The sequence below is a fragment of the Vicugna pacos genome, chromosome 5 (genome assembly GCF_048564905.1).
Source record: "Vicugna pacos chromosome 5, VicPac4, whole genome shotgun sequence".
NCBI classification, from domain to species: Eukaryota; Metazoa; Chordata; class Mammalia; order Artiodactyla; family Camelidae; genus Vicugna; species Vicugna pacos.
The window spans coordinates 69,527,571-69,547,723 of NC_132991.1; the positions used below are offsets into that span (position 1 = coordinate 69,527,571).

General features: G+C 34.9%; 1 protein-coding gene across 8 annotated transcripts in view; it reads left to right on the plus strand.

Moving 5' to 3' along the window:
• TRAK2 (trafficking kinesin protein 2) overlaps positions 1 to 20,153 on the plus strand; it is a 55,575-nt gene that overhangs the window by 16,279 nt on the left and 19,143 nt on the right. For 6 of the 8 annotated variants that reach the window (XM_072961466.1, XM_006205182.4, XM_072961465.1 and 3 more), the window contains 3 exons: positions 9,404 to 9,692; positions 13,973 to 14,167; positions 19,602 to 19,678. In XM_072961466.1, the coding sequence (XP_072817567.1) occupies positions 9,602 to 9,692; positions 13,973 to 14,167; positions 19,602 to 19,678 (363 nt within the window). In that variant the 5' untranslated portion in view covers positions 9,404 to 9,601. Of the gene's footprint in view, positions 1 to 9,403; positions 9,693 to 11,916; positions 13,408 to 13,972; positions 14,168 to 19,601; positions 19,679 to 20,153 lie in introns of those variants that run through there. The other 2 variants (XM_015240037.3, XM_072961467.1) reach the window with 2 other exon arrangements.

Genomic DNA, 20,153 nt, shown 5'->3' on the forward strand with positions numbered 1-20,153 from the left:
CCTTTTAAGATATTGTCAGGAACTGTGCCCCACATAGTTGACATTGCAGAGATTGCTAGTTCTGCATACATTGTCTCCAGCAAATCTTTTCATGTCCAGGCACATGTTCAGACATTAAGGATTGAAGAGACGCAATAATAATTACACAATAAGTAGTCGGCCAAATGGATAGTAGGACCTCCATAGATTTTTAAAATTTTCTCTTTTATCCCCATATCTTGCTTTTGGGGATGCTTTTATCCACAGATTCTCCCACTTTCCTCCCCACAAGGCAAGCATTTTAATATGCTTATAGTGCAGAAAATGCAGAAAAAAGTTTAATTTATATAAATTGCATTGTGGTATCGCTCTCATTTTGCTTCCTGCTTTATTCCGTCAGCACTGTATTCCTAGTGCTGTTGTTCTCTGGTATGTATCCACCTTTTACCTATCTGCTGTCCAGGGAGTGGGCCCTCGCCTTTAACTATCACAAACAGCAATGCAGGAAACAATCTCTCACATCTCTTTATAGGCTGATACGAGAATTTCTTTGAGATAGATACAGCCAGGAGCAGAATTACTGGTATATGTGTATTTAATTTAACAACGTAGTTTCTCTGGTTCCTTTGAATGGCTGTGCTAGTCTGTGTTCGCACCACAGCCTTTTTATTTGGGTAAATTTTCATGAGAGTTTCTTTAAGACCAGTACTTAGTGAAAAGAAAGGGTCACCTTAGTTAAGAATAATTGTTATAACTCATGAGTTACTACAAGGTGGCCATTCCATACGAGCATGTGCTTTTTGAGAGCTAGAGCCGTTGACGACTTGAATTAGTAGAAACTGATCTGAATCCTGTATCTTCTGAATCTACGTCCCAGAGACCAGGTACCATGAAATCGTGGTGTTTGTATTTTACAATTCTACCTCCTTATCTGTTTAACTTTTTAATTATATTAAACACATAAATAATGGTTACTATTTACCAAATACTATTATATATGCTTTATAAACACTAATTCATTTAATCCATATGACAACTCTATAAGATAGTTACTATTATTGTTCCCATTTAATAAATTAGGAAACTACAGCACAGAGAGATTGTTATCCAAGTACAGATTTCTCGTTTTAACATTATCAATTCAGGAATATGGAAAACTAATGAAAAGTCTCTGAAAATAAGTGGATTTTGTAGTAAATGTTATTTTATAGTCCATTACAAATTCAAAGGTGCTATTAAACTTCTCTGACTTTACTTTTGAATACCAATATGCATAACTCGTTGTAATGCCAGATGGGAAAAGGAAACTTATCTACCAACATGTATAATATTATACTTCTAAGAATTTGAAAATAAAATCTACAGATAGTAATAACCTTTCTTAGATGCCATAGTTGGTACTCCAGCACACTGGATGTATGAATTTTCTAGATGGGTAAAACTTAGTTATTAGAACACCATAAAATATTATATTTTAACATTAAAAAAATCCTGCTTTCTTAACTTCTTGAAGAGTAGGTATGAAAGCATGATTTAGCATTTTCCTCATGATTGGGGTTATATTTTGATAACTGTGATTGTACTTTAATGATGTTGTAGATGTGAAATATGAAACAGAACGGCTTCTAATTATTAGAAGAATCCTTTTGCTTTTGGATTATTTGCCTAACTTTATAAAAGGTAAAGTATGGAATGTGCAACCACAGTTGTATAATATGGCTGCTTTTCTATAAAATTATTGACTCACAAATGATTCCTTGACTTGAAAACCTTCTTCAGTTTTGCTGTGGTGGTTTTAGCTCCTAGTGATCTGAAGACCCCTATGAATCAGATACTTAACCATTCTCATGTTATTTACTATTTGTTGAGGTATAGAGAAATGGGTTCACTTTCCACTGCAGTAGTTCAGACTGGGTTACATCAAAGAATATACATTCATTACCTTTGTAAACAAGACATCAGGATAATTTTTTTCTTCAAATGTTATTTAATATTTGGCTTGAAACCAAATGCCAAGCACAATCAACATCTCTAAATGTGTAGGACAGGGTGCCCTGTCCTTGCATGGTAGGTTTACTTTCTTATACATTTTTTGAAACACAAATTTGTCTACTTAAAACTTATAACTTATAAAAATTTCTGGATAGGGACATTGTATGCTCCAGAGCAAGGGATTCAACTCTGCTGATCACCAATAGGTGGTCACTTTCAACTCAGCCATTATTTTGTTTGTTTTACACACATATAGTTTTGAGGTATCGTATAAATATTACAAGCCCCATTTTGTCTCTGAAAGCAGTGCTAGTGACAGACAGATGGACACTAAAATAGAAATAGTGTAAAAAAATTGAAGTGAGAAAATTACTCATTACCTATATGATTGGGCAATAAGAATGATTATGAAGGGCAATCCCAGGATACGTGAAAAAAGATGTATCTGTGGAGTTGACAGTCAGCCAAAGGTGAAGAAATGTGAATATTTGAAATGGTTTTAGCAGAGGATCATCATTAAAGTGAGATGCCCATTTAGTCAAAGGTTACTTCGGGTTAAAGTTGAAGTTCAGGAACTTAAAGACAGCGTGGTGAGTGAAATTGGTGCTGTGGAAACTTATCAAAAACCACAGATGGCACCATGGGTTTAAGGCCTTTTCTAATCTTCGAGTGAAACTCTGGTGTGGATTCCTTAGCTGCCAGAGGTTCCCTCCCTTATGTTGCTAGAGATTGTGGCAGGGAGGGGTTGCCTGCCTCGGTAAATGTTCTTTGTAAACAAAACAGGGCACTTTTTTTTAAAATGCCAAAAACATATCAGCTAGGAGGGAATGTGGACCCTATAAACCTAAATCTCACTTGTGAACTTTTGAACTTTGAAACGAATGGATTTTACAGCTTTTGGAATCCATCCTGTTTATAAGTAGAGCTGCCTCTATATATTTTGTATTCTGAAAACCCTACTGGTCATTAAATTGAATGACACAGAAAAAGAGGGACCAGATATTTGCTTGGACCAGATAGTTCCCCAGGGTGAACTTTATAATTGCTGGTGGAATGGTGGTACCAGATGGAGTATACAGTGGTTCATCGGCCCAGCTGGACTCTGCCTTTGTGAGGTCTGCTGCTCACTGTCCAGATCAGATTTTGGTGGTGACACAACACCCTCTTGCCTCCCTTTTTTTTTCAGCTCTGAGCGCTGAAGCTATCAAGGTCTTCTTGTGGTTCAATATCTGGTTTTAAAATTATTGTGTTTTTTTTGTAAATTTTTATGTTTGATGTAACCAGACGTATTAAAATTAGTGAGTCTCTGTCACTGTGAGATGCATTATTAATGTGAGATCATGGTACATTTATTTTGTAAATTATACAGGTTTTTTGTCTGGATTAAGGTTGTCACTGCCTACAAGAGCTGCGGCTGGAGGTTGATTGGCACTGTTGCCACTTCTGCGTGCAGATCAGCAGCCAATATGTATCTTAAATTAATCTCCAAAGTATTATTTGTACAATAAAATTATAAAATATATTTCCAATTTAAATGTTTGTTACATCATTATATTTACAGTAATTTTAGGCTCTGCACTCTCGTCAAAATGAAGTGTCCCTGAATTATTTTAGCCTTCCTACAAGGCTGTTTGGGCCAGAGTATCCTGTTTTAAGGAAGTAGCAAGAATTTTTTAAGGCACAGGGCCTATATTTAGGCCCTTACTGTTGACCATTTTGTTTCCATGGCTAGGCTAAACTATCTAAGTCATCAGCATGTTGTATTCTGCCAGCAATATTTATTATCAGTGACATGGTTTGTTTGTTCTTTTTAAGTCTCATTCTTATTAAAATAAGCCACTTGGCTAGCTTACTCTATTCTCTCCTAAATATGCAAGAATTACAAAGGCTGGCTTATTAAGTAATGCATGCTTGGTTGATTGTTTTATAAAGAAAAGCTGTGAAGTTGTTCCTAAAAAGAGTGAATAAAGATCCAGCAGAGTAAGTAGATGGTACTCAAGGAAGTACTAAGGATGTGTGTGTACAAACGAGAAAGGGCACTGAAGATGTGTTTGTGCTTGCCAGGGTTTCGTTTCTACTACATTTAGGACTCTGATTCTGCAAGCTTTCTGTTTATTCATACGTCAGAGAAGTAGAAAGAAGATGATTAATGGCACTAAACTAACATCACTCATCAGAGGGTGGGAAGTAAATGTGACTTCTTAGGTTGAGAGAAGAAGCCATTAAGCAGTCAAGAGTAGAGTTTACAATGTGCCCAAATTTGTGTGAGGTATAATAATAATAATAGTATAATAATAATAATAGTAAAAATTGTACTATTTGGTGGTGATGGAAATAATAGTAACTAATATTTGCATAGCATTTACTGTATTCTAAGGTATTGTTCTAAGAGCTTTACGTGTATTAACTCATGTAATTTTCCCAGTGACCATCCAAAGTAGGTGCTACTGTTATCCTCTCATAACTCACTTAATCCCCATAGCAACCCAATAAAGTAGACTGTGTTATTAGGCCCATTTTACAGATGAAAAAATGAAGTTAAGTAATTTGTCCGCGGTCATACAACTAGTAAGTAGGAGAGCTGCGATTCAGAATCCATGTTCTTAACCACTGTGGTAGGCTCAGTAATGGCCCTCAATGATATCCAGACCCTAATTCTCTGGAGCCTGTGAATATTAACTGATATGGCAAAAGGGATTTTGCAGAAGGGACTAAATTAAGGATTTTGAGATGGGGAGATAGATTATCCTGGATTATCCAGTTGGGCCTTAAATGAAATCATGGGTGTCCTTATGAGGGAGATAGCAGGAGATTTGGCAGGAAAAGGCATATGACAATGGAAGCAGAGAAAGAGATTTGAAGATTCTGTGTTGCTGGCTTTGAAGATGGAGGAAGGGGCCCTGGGCCAAGGAATGTAGCTCTAGAAGCTAGGGAAAATGGATTCTCCCCTAGGGCCTCCAAAGGAAGCACAGCTCTGCCAATGCCTTGGCTTTTGGTTTTGGTCCATTGAAACTATTTCATCCTTTGAGGTCCAGAACTGTAAGATAAATTAGTGTTGTTTTAAGCCATGAAATTTGTGGTAATTTGTTGTAGCAGCAATAGGAAACTAATACAGCCATTATGCTATGAATGAAGGTATTAGTTATTGTTAAGCTTTTTATTATAAGAGCCCTTTCCCAGAATCTGTGAAGGAACTAGCTTCAGGAATAATCTCCCTTAGCAGTCCTGTTTGTGACACTTGTCACTTCATTGCTTAATCCTTATCTCTTTCTATATGAAGATTATTTGGAAGTAATCTTTAGGCTACATCTATGCAAACAGGGTAGGCATTCTGGGCTCACAGCTGACTGTTAAGGCAGAAACTTAAGAAACATTAGGCACAGGACATCATCTTTTCTTCAGCCCAAGTGAGAGGGAAGCTAGAGGGAATGAGCATTTGAATGGATGTCAGGTACCAGGCTAGGAATTTCTAGTCTTCATTTAGTCCTCATCCCTTACCCTTCCTGTAAAGAGTAGTTAATTGTTACTCCCACCTTGACAATTAGGAACTGTTAAATAATGTGCTCAGAGCCTGAAAATCAGTAAATAAGATAAAATTCAGGTGTGTCTAATACCAAGGTACATACATTGTCCTATACTCAGCATACTAATCCTCTGAGGAGCTCAGCTCTAGAACAGGGTGTATCCAAAGGGTTTACTTAGTTCTAAAGAGTCATCAGGAAGAACATATCACTTTCAGATTACCTCTGACCTGATGCACATTGTGAAGGTTGGGAAGGTTCCTGGATTGCCCTGCATGACTCTGGAGGTGGACTTAGTTCCTTGGTTTTCTTTATTCTTGTATGTGAAAGTTAAGAACAAATCATTAACAAAACCTCTAAAACTAATTAAAGAGCAATTCACTAGAGCAAAGATCTAGCATTCATAGTTGAAACTTATATAGATTTTTTGTGTTCCTATGTGATATATGTAAATATAAAAATCAAAAAAATTTTAAAAACTCCAAAACAAAAAACCAGGAATCATACTGTAAATATAAGATTAAACCAGCCAATGTGTAACAGAGTGGTAGTGGCAGGCAGAAAGTCTCAAAGTTATCATTAGATTTTCACAGTGGTCTTTTATCACAATATGATTGAGAACCACAGTTTTTTTTAGGAACCAATTTGGGAGGCACTTTGCTTTTATCACTTTTCATCCTCCCCCTCCTGCTTCTTCTCTTCTTTTTCTTTCTTCCTTTCTTATCTTCCCTCCCCTCTCCACTTCCTTCTTCACAAGAAGATTTCTAACTTACAACTTAAAAAAAAAAATGCTTTCTTAGAAATTGAAAATAACTTTTAAATACGCTTGTAGGTGTAGAAAGTAGAACTCTGTTCTTTACTGAAATTCTTTTAGCGATAATGATCTAATCACAAGTATATCTAAATGTTGAGGGTTCCCTGTTTCAGAAGTTGGTCTAGGAACTTATTGATTTAGATAGATGGTTGAATTATTTTACTACTAGATCAGGAGTTGGAATACTTTCCCTGTAAAGGGTCAGATAGTAAATATTTTAGGCTTTGCCTGGCTATAGGGTCTCTGTCACAATGACTAAGTTCTGCCATCGTATCATGAAAGCAACGGATTGACAACACATAAACAAATGAGCATGGCTGTGTTCCAGTGAAACTTTATTCAGAGACACTGAAATTTGAATTTCATATAATTGTCACATATCATGAAACATTTTAGCTTTGATTTTTTTCCAACCATTTAAAAATGTGAAACCTATTCTTAGCTCACAGGTTATAGAAAACAGGTGGCAGGTCAAATTCAGTCAGTAGGTTACCGACTCTGTACTACATAGCCTATTAGACAGTAGCATGTTTATTCTTTTATTTACATTGCCATTCTATTTTTAAAAATAGATCACTGGATTCATAATCTGTGAATTTGGGTCTCTAAAGTATTATAATTTAAAAGACCTTGATAAAAATTACATGTGACATGGAGACTTACATAGCAGATCATTTTTGGTTGCCTACTCAAGAATCATCATTGATTCTTTAGTTGAGATTTTGTTTTGAGATTTTGTTCAGATTCCTGATGTTCAAATATTCAGGGAAGTTGCTTTCTTTCTCCTCCTGATTTCCAGGGGTGGACAAGTCTTTATTGGTTTGATCCCATTTTATTTCCATTCCCCTTGCAGTGGTTTATTTGGGCATGGCAATTTGGACAATCAGATAGTACATGGGGAAGAGTTTAATTGCATATAATAATAGGCTGATCTTGAATATGAAAATGAGTATTTGACAACTGGAATTAAAATCGACATACCTAAACAAATACTTTTGATCTTTACTTCACATTGCACTGGCTAGGGCAGATTGCTATATTGGCAAACATGTTTCAAGAAAATAGTTATATATGTAAAATAGAATTTAAGAAACTTTTTAAATGTATAATTCAAATATAGAAAAATTTTTGTTATGCCAACACAAAATTATAAGCTTTTGGAGGAAGGACTGTTTTTTGTTATGTTGGATTTTTTGTGTATATTTTTTCACTTATGAAGTATAAAAACAGCAACACTATGCCAGTAACCACAGAAGTTTTTGAAATTTTACTGGTCCGTGGAAATCTGAAAGCCTAGATGTTGGAAATATTGGTCTACACTCACTAAACTCCATTCTTACCGTCTTTCTTGATTACTTGCAGCCTGGCTTTGGACCTAACCTCTTGGTTGACCTGGTTTCCAGAAGGTTACTGTTGATTTTATGGTCTTCTTATGCCACCTCTTTTAAACCAAGTAACTCTTTTGACTTCTCTGTAATGTTTAATTCTGTTGCGCATTCTGTCTCAGAAATTCTTTCCCTGGTATTTGCTGAGAGTGCCTCTCTGTGCTACCTCTGTGACCATTTTCAGTCTCCTTTAATGCTTTTATTTTGGGCTTTTCTATTTCTTGTGGGTGACTCTTGTAAAAGCACTGAATGTTTATGATGCCTGTAAATAGTAGGCATGAGAACAAATTAGCCATAAATAGAAGCTGCAAGTTGCCAAGTAGACACTATTTAGTAGAGACTGTCTTTTGATATAAAGCTAGGCTTATAGTTAATATTGAACAGTTTTCTTAACTGGTAACAATTGTTTTTTTTAAAGTGCACACCTATGCATTGTAGTCCTTCATATGAACTGTTATCAAACTATTTTTATAGATATTTTGATTCCAGTTCTGTGTATATGCTTTAAAAAAAGAAAATATCGTATGGGCATCCTTATACATACATCTTAGCATACTCTTTGAGTATATCCATCACATAAATTCCTAATGGTAGAATTGTTAAATTATGGTATATATGCATTGGAAAGTTTGGTAAGCATTGCCAAATAGCCTTTCTGAAAGCTTGTATCAATTTGCACTTTTATCCACAGTATGAGTGCTGCATTCTCCATACCCTCTAACTTCATGTTTACTAATCTAATGGATGAAAAATATTTTCTATACATTTTTATTGATTTTAATTTTAAGTGAGGTCGACATCTTTTATTTAAGTGATTTTCAACTGGGGACAGTTTTGTCCTCCAGGGGACGTCTGATAATGTCTGGAGACATTCTGAGCTGTTAAAACTGGGAGAGAGTCTGGGGAGAGGATTCTGCTGGCATGCTGCTGAACATCCTGCAGTACACATGACAGAATATTATCTAGCCCCAAATATCAGTAGTTCCACGGTTGAGAAATCCAGCTTTATGTTATTCCATTTCATCTCCTTTGTTGGTTTATTATCTATAATTCTTGAATTATTTTATTGGTTGCTTCAGGGCTTGTAGTATACATTTTAAAATTTATCATAGTTTACTTCTGAGTTATATTTTACTAATTCATATATAGTATAAACACCTTGCAACAGTATATTCCCATTTTTCTTCTCCAGGCCTTTATGCTATTGTTTTAATATATTTTACTTCTTTGCATGTTATAAAACCCACAAAGTTTTATTATTATTTTACTTTGAACAGTTGATTATCTTTAAAATTTTTAAACAGCTTTAATGAATTATAATTTACATTAGATTGCACACATTTCCAATATACAATTTGGTAAGTTTTGACATATGTATATATTTGTGAAACTATCATCACAATCAAAATAATGAACATATTTCTCATCCCCCAAACTTTTCTGCACCTTGATAATCCCTACTCAACCCCAGGCAACCACTGATCTGCTTTCTGTCACTATAGATAAATTTACATTTTCTAGAATTTTATATAAATGGAATCATAAACTTTATTTGTCTGACTTCTTTCATCCAGCATAACTATTTTGAGATTTATCCATGTGGTGTGTATCATTAGGAAAACATTCTTAATGACAGACATTCCGGGTAATTGGACTGCCGTTATTAAAGACCTGCTGAATTCTGAAGTCACCTGATGTGTTCTTTGTTTTAGGTCATGACCATCCAAGGTATGATAATCACATGAGAACACTCATTGCTCCAGATGTCATTTGACTCATCAGAAAAAATCTGTTTAAAAGAAAATATCCATTTGACCAGATCCTTTCTTTATTGAATGGCTTGATGGCTTCTCTTTCCTCTGATTCAAACCAAAGCTGTCCTTCTCAACCAAAGCAAAAAAGGAGCTTGCATGAATCAATCCCAGAATGCCAATTTTACATCACCGACAGGTGAAGAAAACCTCATGAATATCAATCACAGAGACTCAGAGAGCATCACTGGTGAGTGCAGTCTAATAAATAAAGTGCTATTGCATACGGGATAAAATTTGTGTAAGACCTGCCATGATGAAACCCAGCTTCCCTTTCCAGCCTGATCTCCTCAGAGACCAACTGAATTAATATCTTTTTTTCCCTGGTCTCCTAACACATTATCAAAATCTGCCCTGCGTGTTGTTTGTTGTCTAAATCTCACTCCCTGTACGCGTGAGCCCTGGTCAGTAGGAACTGCGTTCGTTATATTCCTCTCCCTATCTTGTCTTCCTATTCCTGTCTTCCCATCTCCACAAGGACAGAGGTGCTTGTGTTTCTATGCCCTGCAGGAACCTGACTACAATACCTGTACATAAGAAGCTCTCATGGCATACAGTGTATGCAAACACAGGTGCAGCCCCATAAGTCCTTATCTGCAAGACTGAAAAAACTATACACCCAGTTTTTTCTGAAATTTGTTTGTAAAACTCATCGGTCCACAAAACCTGACCTATGCAGCTGTTTCTAGACTTATCTCATTTAGTTTAAATATTTATGTTTGCTGAAAGTATATTAATATATTTAAATATGGGGTGCTGCTACAAAACCATTTGGAGATGTTATGTAACATACAGTAAATGGACGGTATTACTTTTCTAAAACTCCATAAAATTCTGAAACCCATCTAAACCCAAAGATTTTCTCCCCATTTTGTATTCAGCTTTATTGAGATATTTGCATTAGGATACAATAAAATGGACCCATTAAGTGTACAGTTTGGTTTGACAAATATATTCAGTCATGTAACCACTAGTACAATCAAGTTGTAGAACATTTTTATTATCCCCCAAAGTTCCCTTTTACCAAAGTCTCCTCCCCCTTCAACTGCTGACTCCAGGCAACTAGCAGTGTGCTTTTCTGTTACTATAGGTAAAATTGGCTTGTTCTACAATTTCATATAAATTAATCTGTGTCTTTTGTATCTGGCTTTTTTAATGAAGCAAAGTGTTTTTGAGATTTATCTACGTTGTAGTATGTGTCAACAGTTCATTAGTTTTTATTGCCAAGTTACAACAACTAAACTCTGTCCTTATAGTAGTAAAGCACCCATCGACAGTATGTAAAAGAACAAATGAAATTGTGTTTCAATAAAACTTGATTGGCAAAACTAGGCAGAGGCAGCAGGCTCCAACTGGCCTGTGAGCCATAGTTTGCTTACCTCTGCTTGACAGCATCAGCACTTGGTAATGTCAGTGTTTTTGATTCTAACCATTCTAGCAGATATGTACTGCTATCTCTGTGGTTCTAACTTATTTTTCCTTGATGACTAATGATGTTGAGTATCTTTTCTTGTGTTTATTGGCTATTTCTAGATCTTATTTTGAGTTGTCTATTTAAATCATTTGCCCATTTTTATATTTGTCTTACTGTTGAATTGCAAATGTTCTTTATTATTCTAGATGTAAATCCTTTGTTAGATAAATGGGTTGCACATATTTTCTTCCAGATTGTGGCTTGTTTTTCCATCTTCTTAATGGTGTCTTTTTGTAGAGCAAAAATTTTAAGTTTTGGTGAAGCCTCATTATCAGTTTTTGCTTTTATAGTTCATATTTTTTTGTGTGATTTCTAAGATATCTTTGCATACTTCAAGATCACAAAGATATTCTCTTTTGTTTTCTTTTTAAAATTTTATAGTTTTTGCTTTTATATTTAGGTCAACAGTCCATTTTATAATCAACTTTGAGTATAGAATGAGGTTAGGGTCCAGATTTTGTTTTCCCCAATTGAATGTTTAGTTGTTCCTACACCATTTGTTGACAACATTATCTTTTACCCTATTGAATTACCTTGGTAATTTTATTGAAAAATCGCTTGATGATGTATGTTTGAGTCTATTTCTGGACTCTTCATTCTGTTCCTTTAATCCCTAAGTCTATCTTTCTGTAAATATCACATTGTCTTGATTACTGTAACTCTACAGTAAATCTTGAATTCAGGTAGTATAAATTCTTGGTCTTTGTTCTCTTTTAAAAATTATTTTGGCCATTCTAGATATTTCACATTTCCATATAAATTTTGAAACCAGACTGTCAATTTCAACCAAAAAAAAGTGGTGGAATTTTGAATGGAATTATGTAAACTTCATAGACAATTGACAGTATTATGGGGCCTATTTCTGTTGATTCATTTTCCAACTAGTAATGGGTTACAATTCGCTTGTTCTTTCCACATCTAGTAATTTTTTTATCAAATGCAGAATATTTTGAACGTTATGTTCTTTGGTGTCTGAATTTTGTTGTCTTCCTAGGAAGACTTTTACTGTTTAGCAAGTCCTTGAGTTACTTGCTGATGAGGTCAGTCCTTTGGGGGTTTGTTTTTAATCTTTGTTATCTGAGCCTCTAGATCACACTTTAAACCATACTCTAATGTGCTTTATTCTAGCATTAATTTAACACTACTGCCAGTGGACACGACTCTCCTAGGACCGTTACTGATTGTCCCAGCTATTCATAGGTTTTTCTACTCTGGCTGCATGAAATCCAGACCTCTCTTAGCTTTGTGTGGGAGAATGATATAATAAGATATGAAGATGTGGAGGAAAATATCAGTGTAATGAGGACAGACCAGTTTTGAGGTCATATTCAAGAGAAATAAGAGGAGGCCTTGAACCTAAGTGGAGGTAATGTGGCTAGAAAGAAGTGAGCATAAGGAAAAGAAATTTGGATGGTAAAAACGTAGTGAGGGGGCTGTTAAGACTAGACAATCAGGAAAGCAGTAAGTGGCACATTATCAGAAATACAGAAGCAAATAGGAAGAGCTGGTCTGAAGAATATTTAGTTGAATCTATGAAACCTTGATTGAATGCTGATTTTTAAAATTACCTTTTGGAAGTAAGGAATTGGATTTTCACAGAATGCCGTTAATTTTTATTAAAAGAAAATGTCTAGGGAATAGTAGTTCTTTTAATGAATGTTTTTTCTTCTTCATTTTCATTATACCCTTGCAGGCCTAAGAGTCTCTTTCAAGATCTGCACGTATTTAGTCACCTCTTCCTGCAAGTATTACAGTGACAATCTGTAGGTGACACATTTGTGGCTGGAAAAGTTTGAATAGTCACATGAAATTCATAGTAATAGAATTTGTATGTATTTTCAGAGCTTTTATTTAAGAGGTCCACTAAGGGTTGAGAGAAGCTTCTTTAGAACTATATTTAGTACCTCCTCTCTGTGATTATGTACCTCGTTCTTCATAGTTATGAAGCCTCTGCTTGTCCTTCTGGGTGAATAGGATTGTCATATTTTCAGCCTCCTCGTATTTGATTTGATTAATGTCAGCATTGTTAAGGTTAAGTAGTTGAGACTTACTCTCTTAAGGTATGTTTTCTTTAAATGTTTGTTATTCTTTGTTGTTGTTTACCAGAGTTTAGAACATGTTTCTTTAGGCTTCCCACAAAGGAAATACCAGATCTCTTTTAATAACGAGAGGGTTGGAATGACATCCTGTATTTTTTCTATTTTTAGGCCCTAGTATTTCAAGCATGTTAAAAGGGATAACTTTTTTTTTTTTTTTTGGAAACTGCTAAATTTGGGAGGTGTTAAATGATGAGCAGTATTTAGAACAAGAAGCCAGGAGCAAGCACGTAAAGGCAGAGAGGCCCAAATGTGTTCAGAGTTGTGTATGCAGGAGGAGTTAGAGGTGTGCAGATGCGAGAGTAGTAATGTGAAAGGTATTCAGGACTTTAAAGGTATCATATCTCTAAAATAAAAATGATTAAGTACTTATTCCAGTGCCAGTGCTACAGCACTGTGCTGGAATGTTAACATTACTATATAACATTTAACCAGTAAACATTCATTTCTTTTTATATCTAGCTGCTGTGAGAGTATACTAAAATGTAATTTTTCCAGATTTTGAAGAATCCTCCCACAGAGTTCAAATTCTATTAATGAAGGCTATATAATTTTATTCCTTTTGAACTGGCTATTTGCTACTGGTTGTTTTGTGTTGCCTTTTTCCTCCAAGCATATAAGTCATTTGAGATCAGATCTCTTTTAAGCAGCACTAAACAGATTGATAAGGAGGAAATAAGAAATTTGTCCAAATTCATTTAAACTATAGAAACATAGGTATACCCCCTAAGCAATATATTTTTAGATAAGGTGTAATTAGAGTAAAAATCACAGGTGAAACGATCTTGACTAATGTTTGTTTGGTTATCCTACGTCCACAGAACTAATTTCACCGATTTTCCTCTGTAGCTACGTGAATTAAAATATGTTGGATTCATTTACATGGACTCTCTTCTTTAGATGTCTGCTCCAATGAAGATCTCCCTGAAGTTGAACTGGTAAGCCTGCTGGAAGAACAGCTACCCCAATATAAGCTGAGAGTGGACTCTCTCTTTCTATATGAAAATCAAGACTGGACTCAGTCCCCACAACAGCAGCAGCATGCGTCTGATGACCTCTCTCCAGTCCTTGCTGAAGAGACTTTCCGTTATATGAGTGAGTATTTTAGAGTCTGTCCATTGTACTAAAGATCATGTGTGTCTTGGTGTTGAATTTTAAAACGTTTGACGTCCCTAGCCATTGTTCAGTGTGTACCTACTTTAACTTGAACTGATTTAACAACACAAAGAAATGATCCTAATTGTGTTACATCTGAACACAGAAAGCTTATCATTCTTATGACTGTGTGTCCAGGGTTGCAAGCACACTCAGAGTTTCCCATTTCTCCCACCTTTTACTTGATACTTTCCTCTGACTGAGTAGAAAAAGGAACTCTTTCTAAAAAGTAGTGAAAGTATTTAAAATTGTAATATTCCTTTATATCTCTCAACACATATTATTTTAATAAGTTTAATATCTTGAGCCATCAACTTTTTGACTCATATCTTCCCTATTAAACAGGCATAAATCACACGAACTTGTCAAGTCATTAAAAAGTATAGTTCTTGGATATGTAAGGAGTTTTAATAATGCCAAGAAGAAATAAGTGCACACTATATAGTAATCATCATTTACTTAAGGATTCAGAGAGAATATTTCAGTGAGAAACTAAGCCAAATTTGTCCTGAAAATAAGTACGTTATACACCAAGCTCTTAAAAGTGAGAAAACTAAATAACTTTAAAATAAAATAACTTTATTTTTAAACTTTAAAATAGGGAGTTTGTTTGTTTGTTTGTTTGTTTTTGAGTTGTGGGTTAAAGGAGATCATTTTTGCTTTTGACTTTTTGGAATGCAGATTCCAAAAATCTGCATTCAGCTGAGCTTACTTTTTTTTATTCATTCATTATAAAGATATATGTGTAGTAGCTGTTAAATATGTAATAAACCTCTAAGTTCAATATTGTGTTTTTATAAAGTTACTTTCATTTGAATTAGATATGAGATTCTATCAAGCCCTCAATATTTTCCCAATGGGCGCTTTGCTATTTTTAAAGATTCTAGCTGGAGAATGATTTTTGTTGTGAAATCCTCATTTTCATAGTAATCATTAACTTGCTTTTATTAGTACTTTCCTATAACCAGATTACTTACTGCTCAGAAAAAGAATTGTAAACCTTTTTTAAACTTGAATTGGAAACTCAAAACTATTTCTGTCCTCGAGAAATCTTTTAAGTAACTGAATACTAAATTAAGGCTTTTAGCCTCTTATCCAGAGCATTGTTGACCAAAGCCATCTGGCCATTTCACTGTGATATTAATTGGAGAATTTAAGGAATTAGGGAGGGTGTAAAATTTTGCAGGGAAATATAGTTGTAGAAATTATTACTTCCGGTAGATAGTTATACTTTTCCTCAAGCTCTGCCCTCAAAAATCATTAATCTGTATTGGCAGGGAAAGAAATATAACTGATAATATTCGGGAAGCATTAATCTTCAGTCGAGTTGGAGAGGTTAGCAGATTTATAATCCTCTCAGCTAGTTCCACAGAAGAATTAAGTCATATGCCCTAAGACATCTATTGTAGAAGGGATTACCTTATCCCCTATGTGTCATGTACTAGCTAGGTATTATTCCTGGGAGAACTGAGAAAATTGTCACTCACATCATTATCTATAGGACTTAATTCTCCCCTGGAACCCTGCTGAGAAGGGCTGTCCTAGACAGCGTATATCATCAGCCTCCTTTATTCTGTCTCAGTTCTTTTGAAGGCAATTTTGTTTGTTTGTTTGTTTGTTTGTTTGTTTTATTGTAGAAATATTCTCTGTATTATAGCAGCAAGAACCACTTCTTTGGGGTTAAAACCTCAAGACTTGTCTGTAGTTATCAGGAACTATGCAGTTTTTACTCTGCCACACGGGCAGCATTTGTGTATCATTTTTGGGTTTTGGTGTAGGAGGGCTGGAGAATGATGAAAGATTAGAAGTCTCTTCAAATTAGGTAATTGTGGTAAAAACTCTAGATCTTGAAAAAGGACATATGAGAGAACTATTCAAGTTCTCATATAAATGACAGGGGTGTCAAAATGGATTAACATTGGCATTTTCCATCTGAAAATATTTGGAGGATGGTTGATGTGAGATTATGTATCCATAACATAAAATAAGAATTAGCAAAGTGCTTATGTATATCTACCCCCCATGTTTTCTCAGAAACATTAGATTCTCCAAATATTAAATATAAATGTTGAACATTAATTAACAACCTTTGGAAACCAAAACTGTTGTGTAAAATGTTTATCCTCTCCCTGATGTATAAAATTTTTTTAGGGAGTTAGAAAGGTGATGTCTGGAGTCAACCAAGGAACATTGCTAATTTCTGTACCATTTAACATATTTTTATTTTAACCTTTGAGAACTAAAGGGAAAACAGGACTTGATAGGATTCGTTATAATAAAGTTAACCTGCTAAGCTCTGCATTCTTGATTACAGAATTAGAGTGAAGAATTAGTCTGTCGCGTTGGAAGCATTTAATCACAATGTCTAAATGCCAAGAGGGCACTTAAGAGCTTTGCCATGAGTACTTTTGGAATCTCCCCAAGCAGCCTGTCTTTATCAGGAGTATTGTGTTAAAGAAGAGAAGACAGAGCTGATCAGGCTGCAGAGAGGAATCCGTTGTGTTCCTACATACTTTGTGACTGACTGGCATCAACTGAGTGACCTTGTGCAATTGAGGTGGCCCACCCTTTGGGGCTTGGTGGTATATAGACTGTTTCACATAAAACATAAGAATTGGAGAATTCTAGTTGCATTATCTAGCTTCTTTACTGTAATGAATATTTAAGCATTTGAAAACTCATTTTTCCTTTTTGAAACCTCTTAACAAAAGCTGCTATTTTTTGATTGCAAAAACAACATTTGTTCTTCATGGCAAATTAGCAGAAAACTAAAAAGTGAACAACGAATCAACCATAATCCCTACCCAAAGATAACCGCTATTAACATTTTTTAAGGTGTATCCTTCCAGCCTCTCTTGTGTCTGTATAGATATGCTTACACTTTAAAAACAAAATCGGGACCTATGTTGTTTGCTGATAGATAGTATTTTATTAGATAAAAGCCTTTGCTCTTGGTGGGGCTGTGGTAAAAACAGCAGCATGGTGCAAAGAGCCCATCTCTGAGAGTGAGCAGACCTAGGGGTTTTTGGGTCACCTTGTGAGATGGGAGTTGTTATCACCATCTTATTATTATCTTAGCTTGGCCACTAATAGCTTGCTTGGTGATCTTGGACATGTCACATAATTCCTCTCAGTCAAGGTTCCTCATATAAGAAAATGAGATCAGAAAACTAGATAACTTCTTAAGGTTTAGCTTTAAATTGTCAGACTATGACAGATGGTAAGCATTTAATAGGAAATATATTTTAGTTTCTCCTCACTAAAATGTTTTATTATAAAGATTTCTGTATTACTGTGTCCTTCATTTTCTGTTCCCCTTTCATCATGTATGACTTGTACCTCGCAGCATTTTATTACATTCTTAACTTTCTAGTTTTACTTCAATTAAATTGGCCACTTCATCTTCAACTCTAATCAGTCATGTAATATAAGCCATGTCATGTGTTTTTTGAATTAGTTATATAAAAACTGTTTTTAACTGAGTCTGCAGGATTCCTGGTTCTTGCTTTGCATGTGAACCCGGATCGGTGGTTTTCTTCCCTCGCTTCGCATCAGAACTTCGGGGCACCTTTACTTCCTACTTGTGCCCAGGGGCTCCTCCAAATGAATTAAATTAGAATCTGGAGTTGAGACCCATGCCCTGTGCCACATTTGTTTTTGCAATCATTGGCTAGTTTTCTGTAGTTTAGAGCATAGATATACTGACTTGATTTTTTTTCTCTCATCATATTATTGAGACCAGAAGTAGAAAAGACCAAACACTGTAAGCATCTGCCTTAATTTGTAATCCTTTGTTCCTTCTATGCTACCAAGTTAAATTGTGAAGGTTCCTTAGGCCCAAAAGGCTGTTTCCTTTATCCCTGTGGTTAAATTATAGAATTGTTTTTCAACTTGTAAATACAAATTCTTTTGGAGTAAAAATGTTTCTTTCTGGATTTTTTAAAAAGTCTTTTAAATTTCAGTTTAAAAGTTTTTCAACTCTCTCCTGATACTGTCAATCTAACAATTTTGTTTTACTTTCAACTAGGAGCAAGATTATCATTAATAATTAAGCTCTGGGTAATTCCCAGTTTTATTTTAAGCAGTGATGCTAGGAAGAAAAATAAGAGGCTCAAATTAAAGTAGAACCTATCTAATGGTGTCTTTGGGGCAACCTCAGTGTTAAAATGGGACTAAGGAACTGCAAATGACTTAAATAATAGTACCTGCTGCCAACTCAGTGCATTACTTACAGAGAATTTTTAATGAGGGCTGTTTCATACATCCCATTGTGTTTAAATAGTATAACTGTAAACAGTTGTATGATACCTAGCAGTTTACTGACTACTGCTTAGTAGATTATCATATTTGAACCTCCTAATGACCTTGTGAGATGAGTGTTACCACCTCCATATTAAGAAGTATGGAATCTGAATCTGAGGAGGGATAAGTGACTTGTTCAAGCTCACTCAGATACCTGAATTCAGCTTTTCTGCTTCAAGCCTCTGAGTTTTCACACTTTACGGCAACTAATTATAAAATCAGTCAAAGTCAAACACAAGTCTGTTTCATGTAATACACTCCAAAGTCAAAAGACCCCTCTTTTATTATGCATCATTAGCTTAAAATGGTATTGCATATTCTGACCATAGAATCATTGGGGTCATATTTGTCCTTTTCTTTGGAACTAAATTAGTCAAGTGCAGTTACTGAATTTATGGAGGGCCAGGAATAATGGGTTTGAGTTATGCAAGTAATAGTATAGCATACAGTTTATTTTATAGTAGAGGCCTACATATGATAAAGATTATCATAAAGAAAATGAGTTTTTAATTAAGCTAAAAAGGGTTATGATTGATAATAGAATTACAAAAAGGTTCTACAAGTCCTATTCCTCGTTTAGTGTACTAGCTCACACGATAGGTGGTCACAGATGTCGAAGATAATCACAACAGAATTCTAATTAAATTCTCTTATATGTAACTTCTCACGAGCTTGCCCCTCAATAACTTTAATTTAGATTAGGATATAAAACAATTGGTGATTTAATTAATTCTCCAGGCCCACATTCTCTAGTGTGAGTGAGTCAAAGTTTCAGTCTTATTTGGGGAAAAGGAGATAGTCAAGTTGGGACAAGCCTTTGACTGCCTTGTGATCATTTGATACTTTCTTAATTCACTGTATGATGTACATTTTGTTTGTAGTAATTGGTCTATTTCCTGAGAATCTAGCACATGAAATATTTCTCTCCTTTTCTTTTTTCACCTATATTTTCATACTAAATATTTTTTGTAAAAGCCTGGGTTTGTGATTGTTGTTACCTTTAAATTTTTATAAATACTTAAAACTTTATGTTATTCCTAAATCCTCTGATTAGTTGTTTTTACTGTTTCAGTTCTAGGTACAGACAGGGTGGAGCAGATGACCAAAACTTACAATGACATTGACATGGTTACACACCTCCTGGCTGAGGTAGGAATATATCTTCTTTTTCTACGGTACAAAAAGCTAAAACTTGAAAATCATTTAGAATTTACACACCAAATGAAAAATGATGATGTTTTTCCTCTGGCTTATTTTGTATAAGGTTGTTATAACTAGAGCAACTGGCATACCAAAGTCAACAGTTTCTGAGGTTTATTATTATGAAATTGTGGAAGACTTAATTTTTTGTTGTTATTGTTATAATGATGCTGGTTGCCTTCTCTGTCCTAGAAAAACAATCTTTAAAAAAATTTTTTTAATAAATCCCTGTTGTCACTCACCTTGAAACAGAACTGCCCATTCAAGAGACAGCTCCGTTATAAATCAACACCAACAGTTTGGAGCATCTTCCATTTTCTACTTTCAGTCTAAGCTATTATTTGAGCTCACTTTGTCCATGACAGGCTTTTTAGTATGTGTAGTGTATCTTTTCCAAGTGGTGGTCTTAAAGGTCTCTCCATAT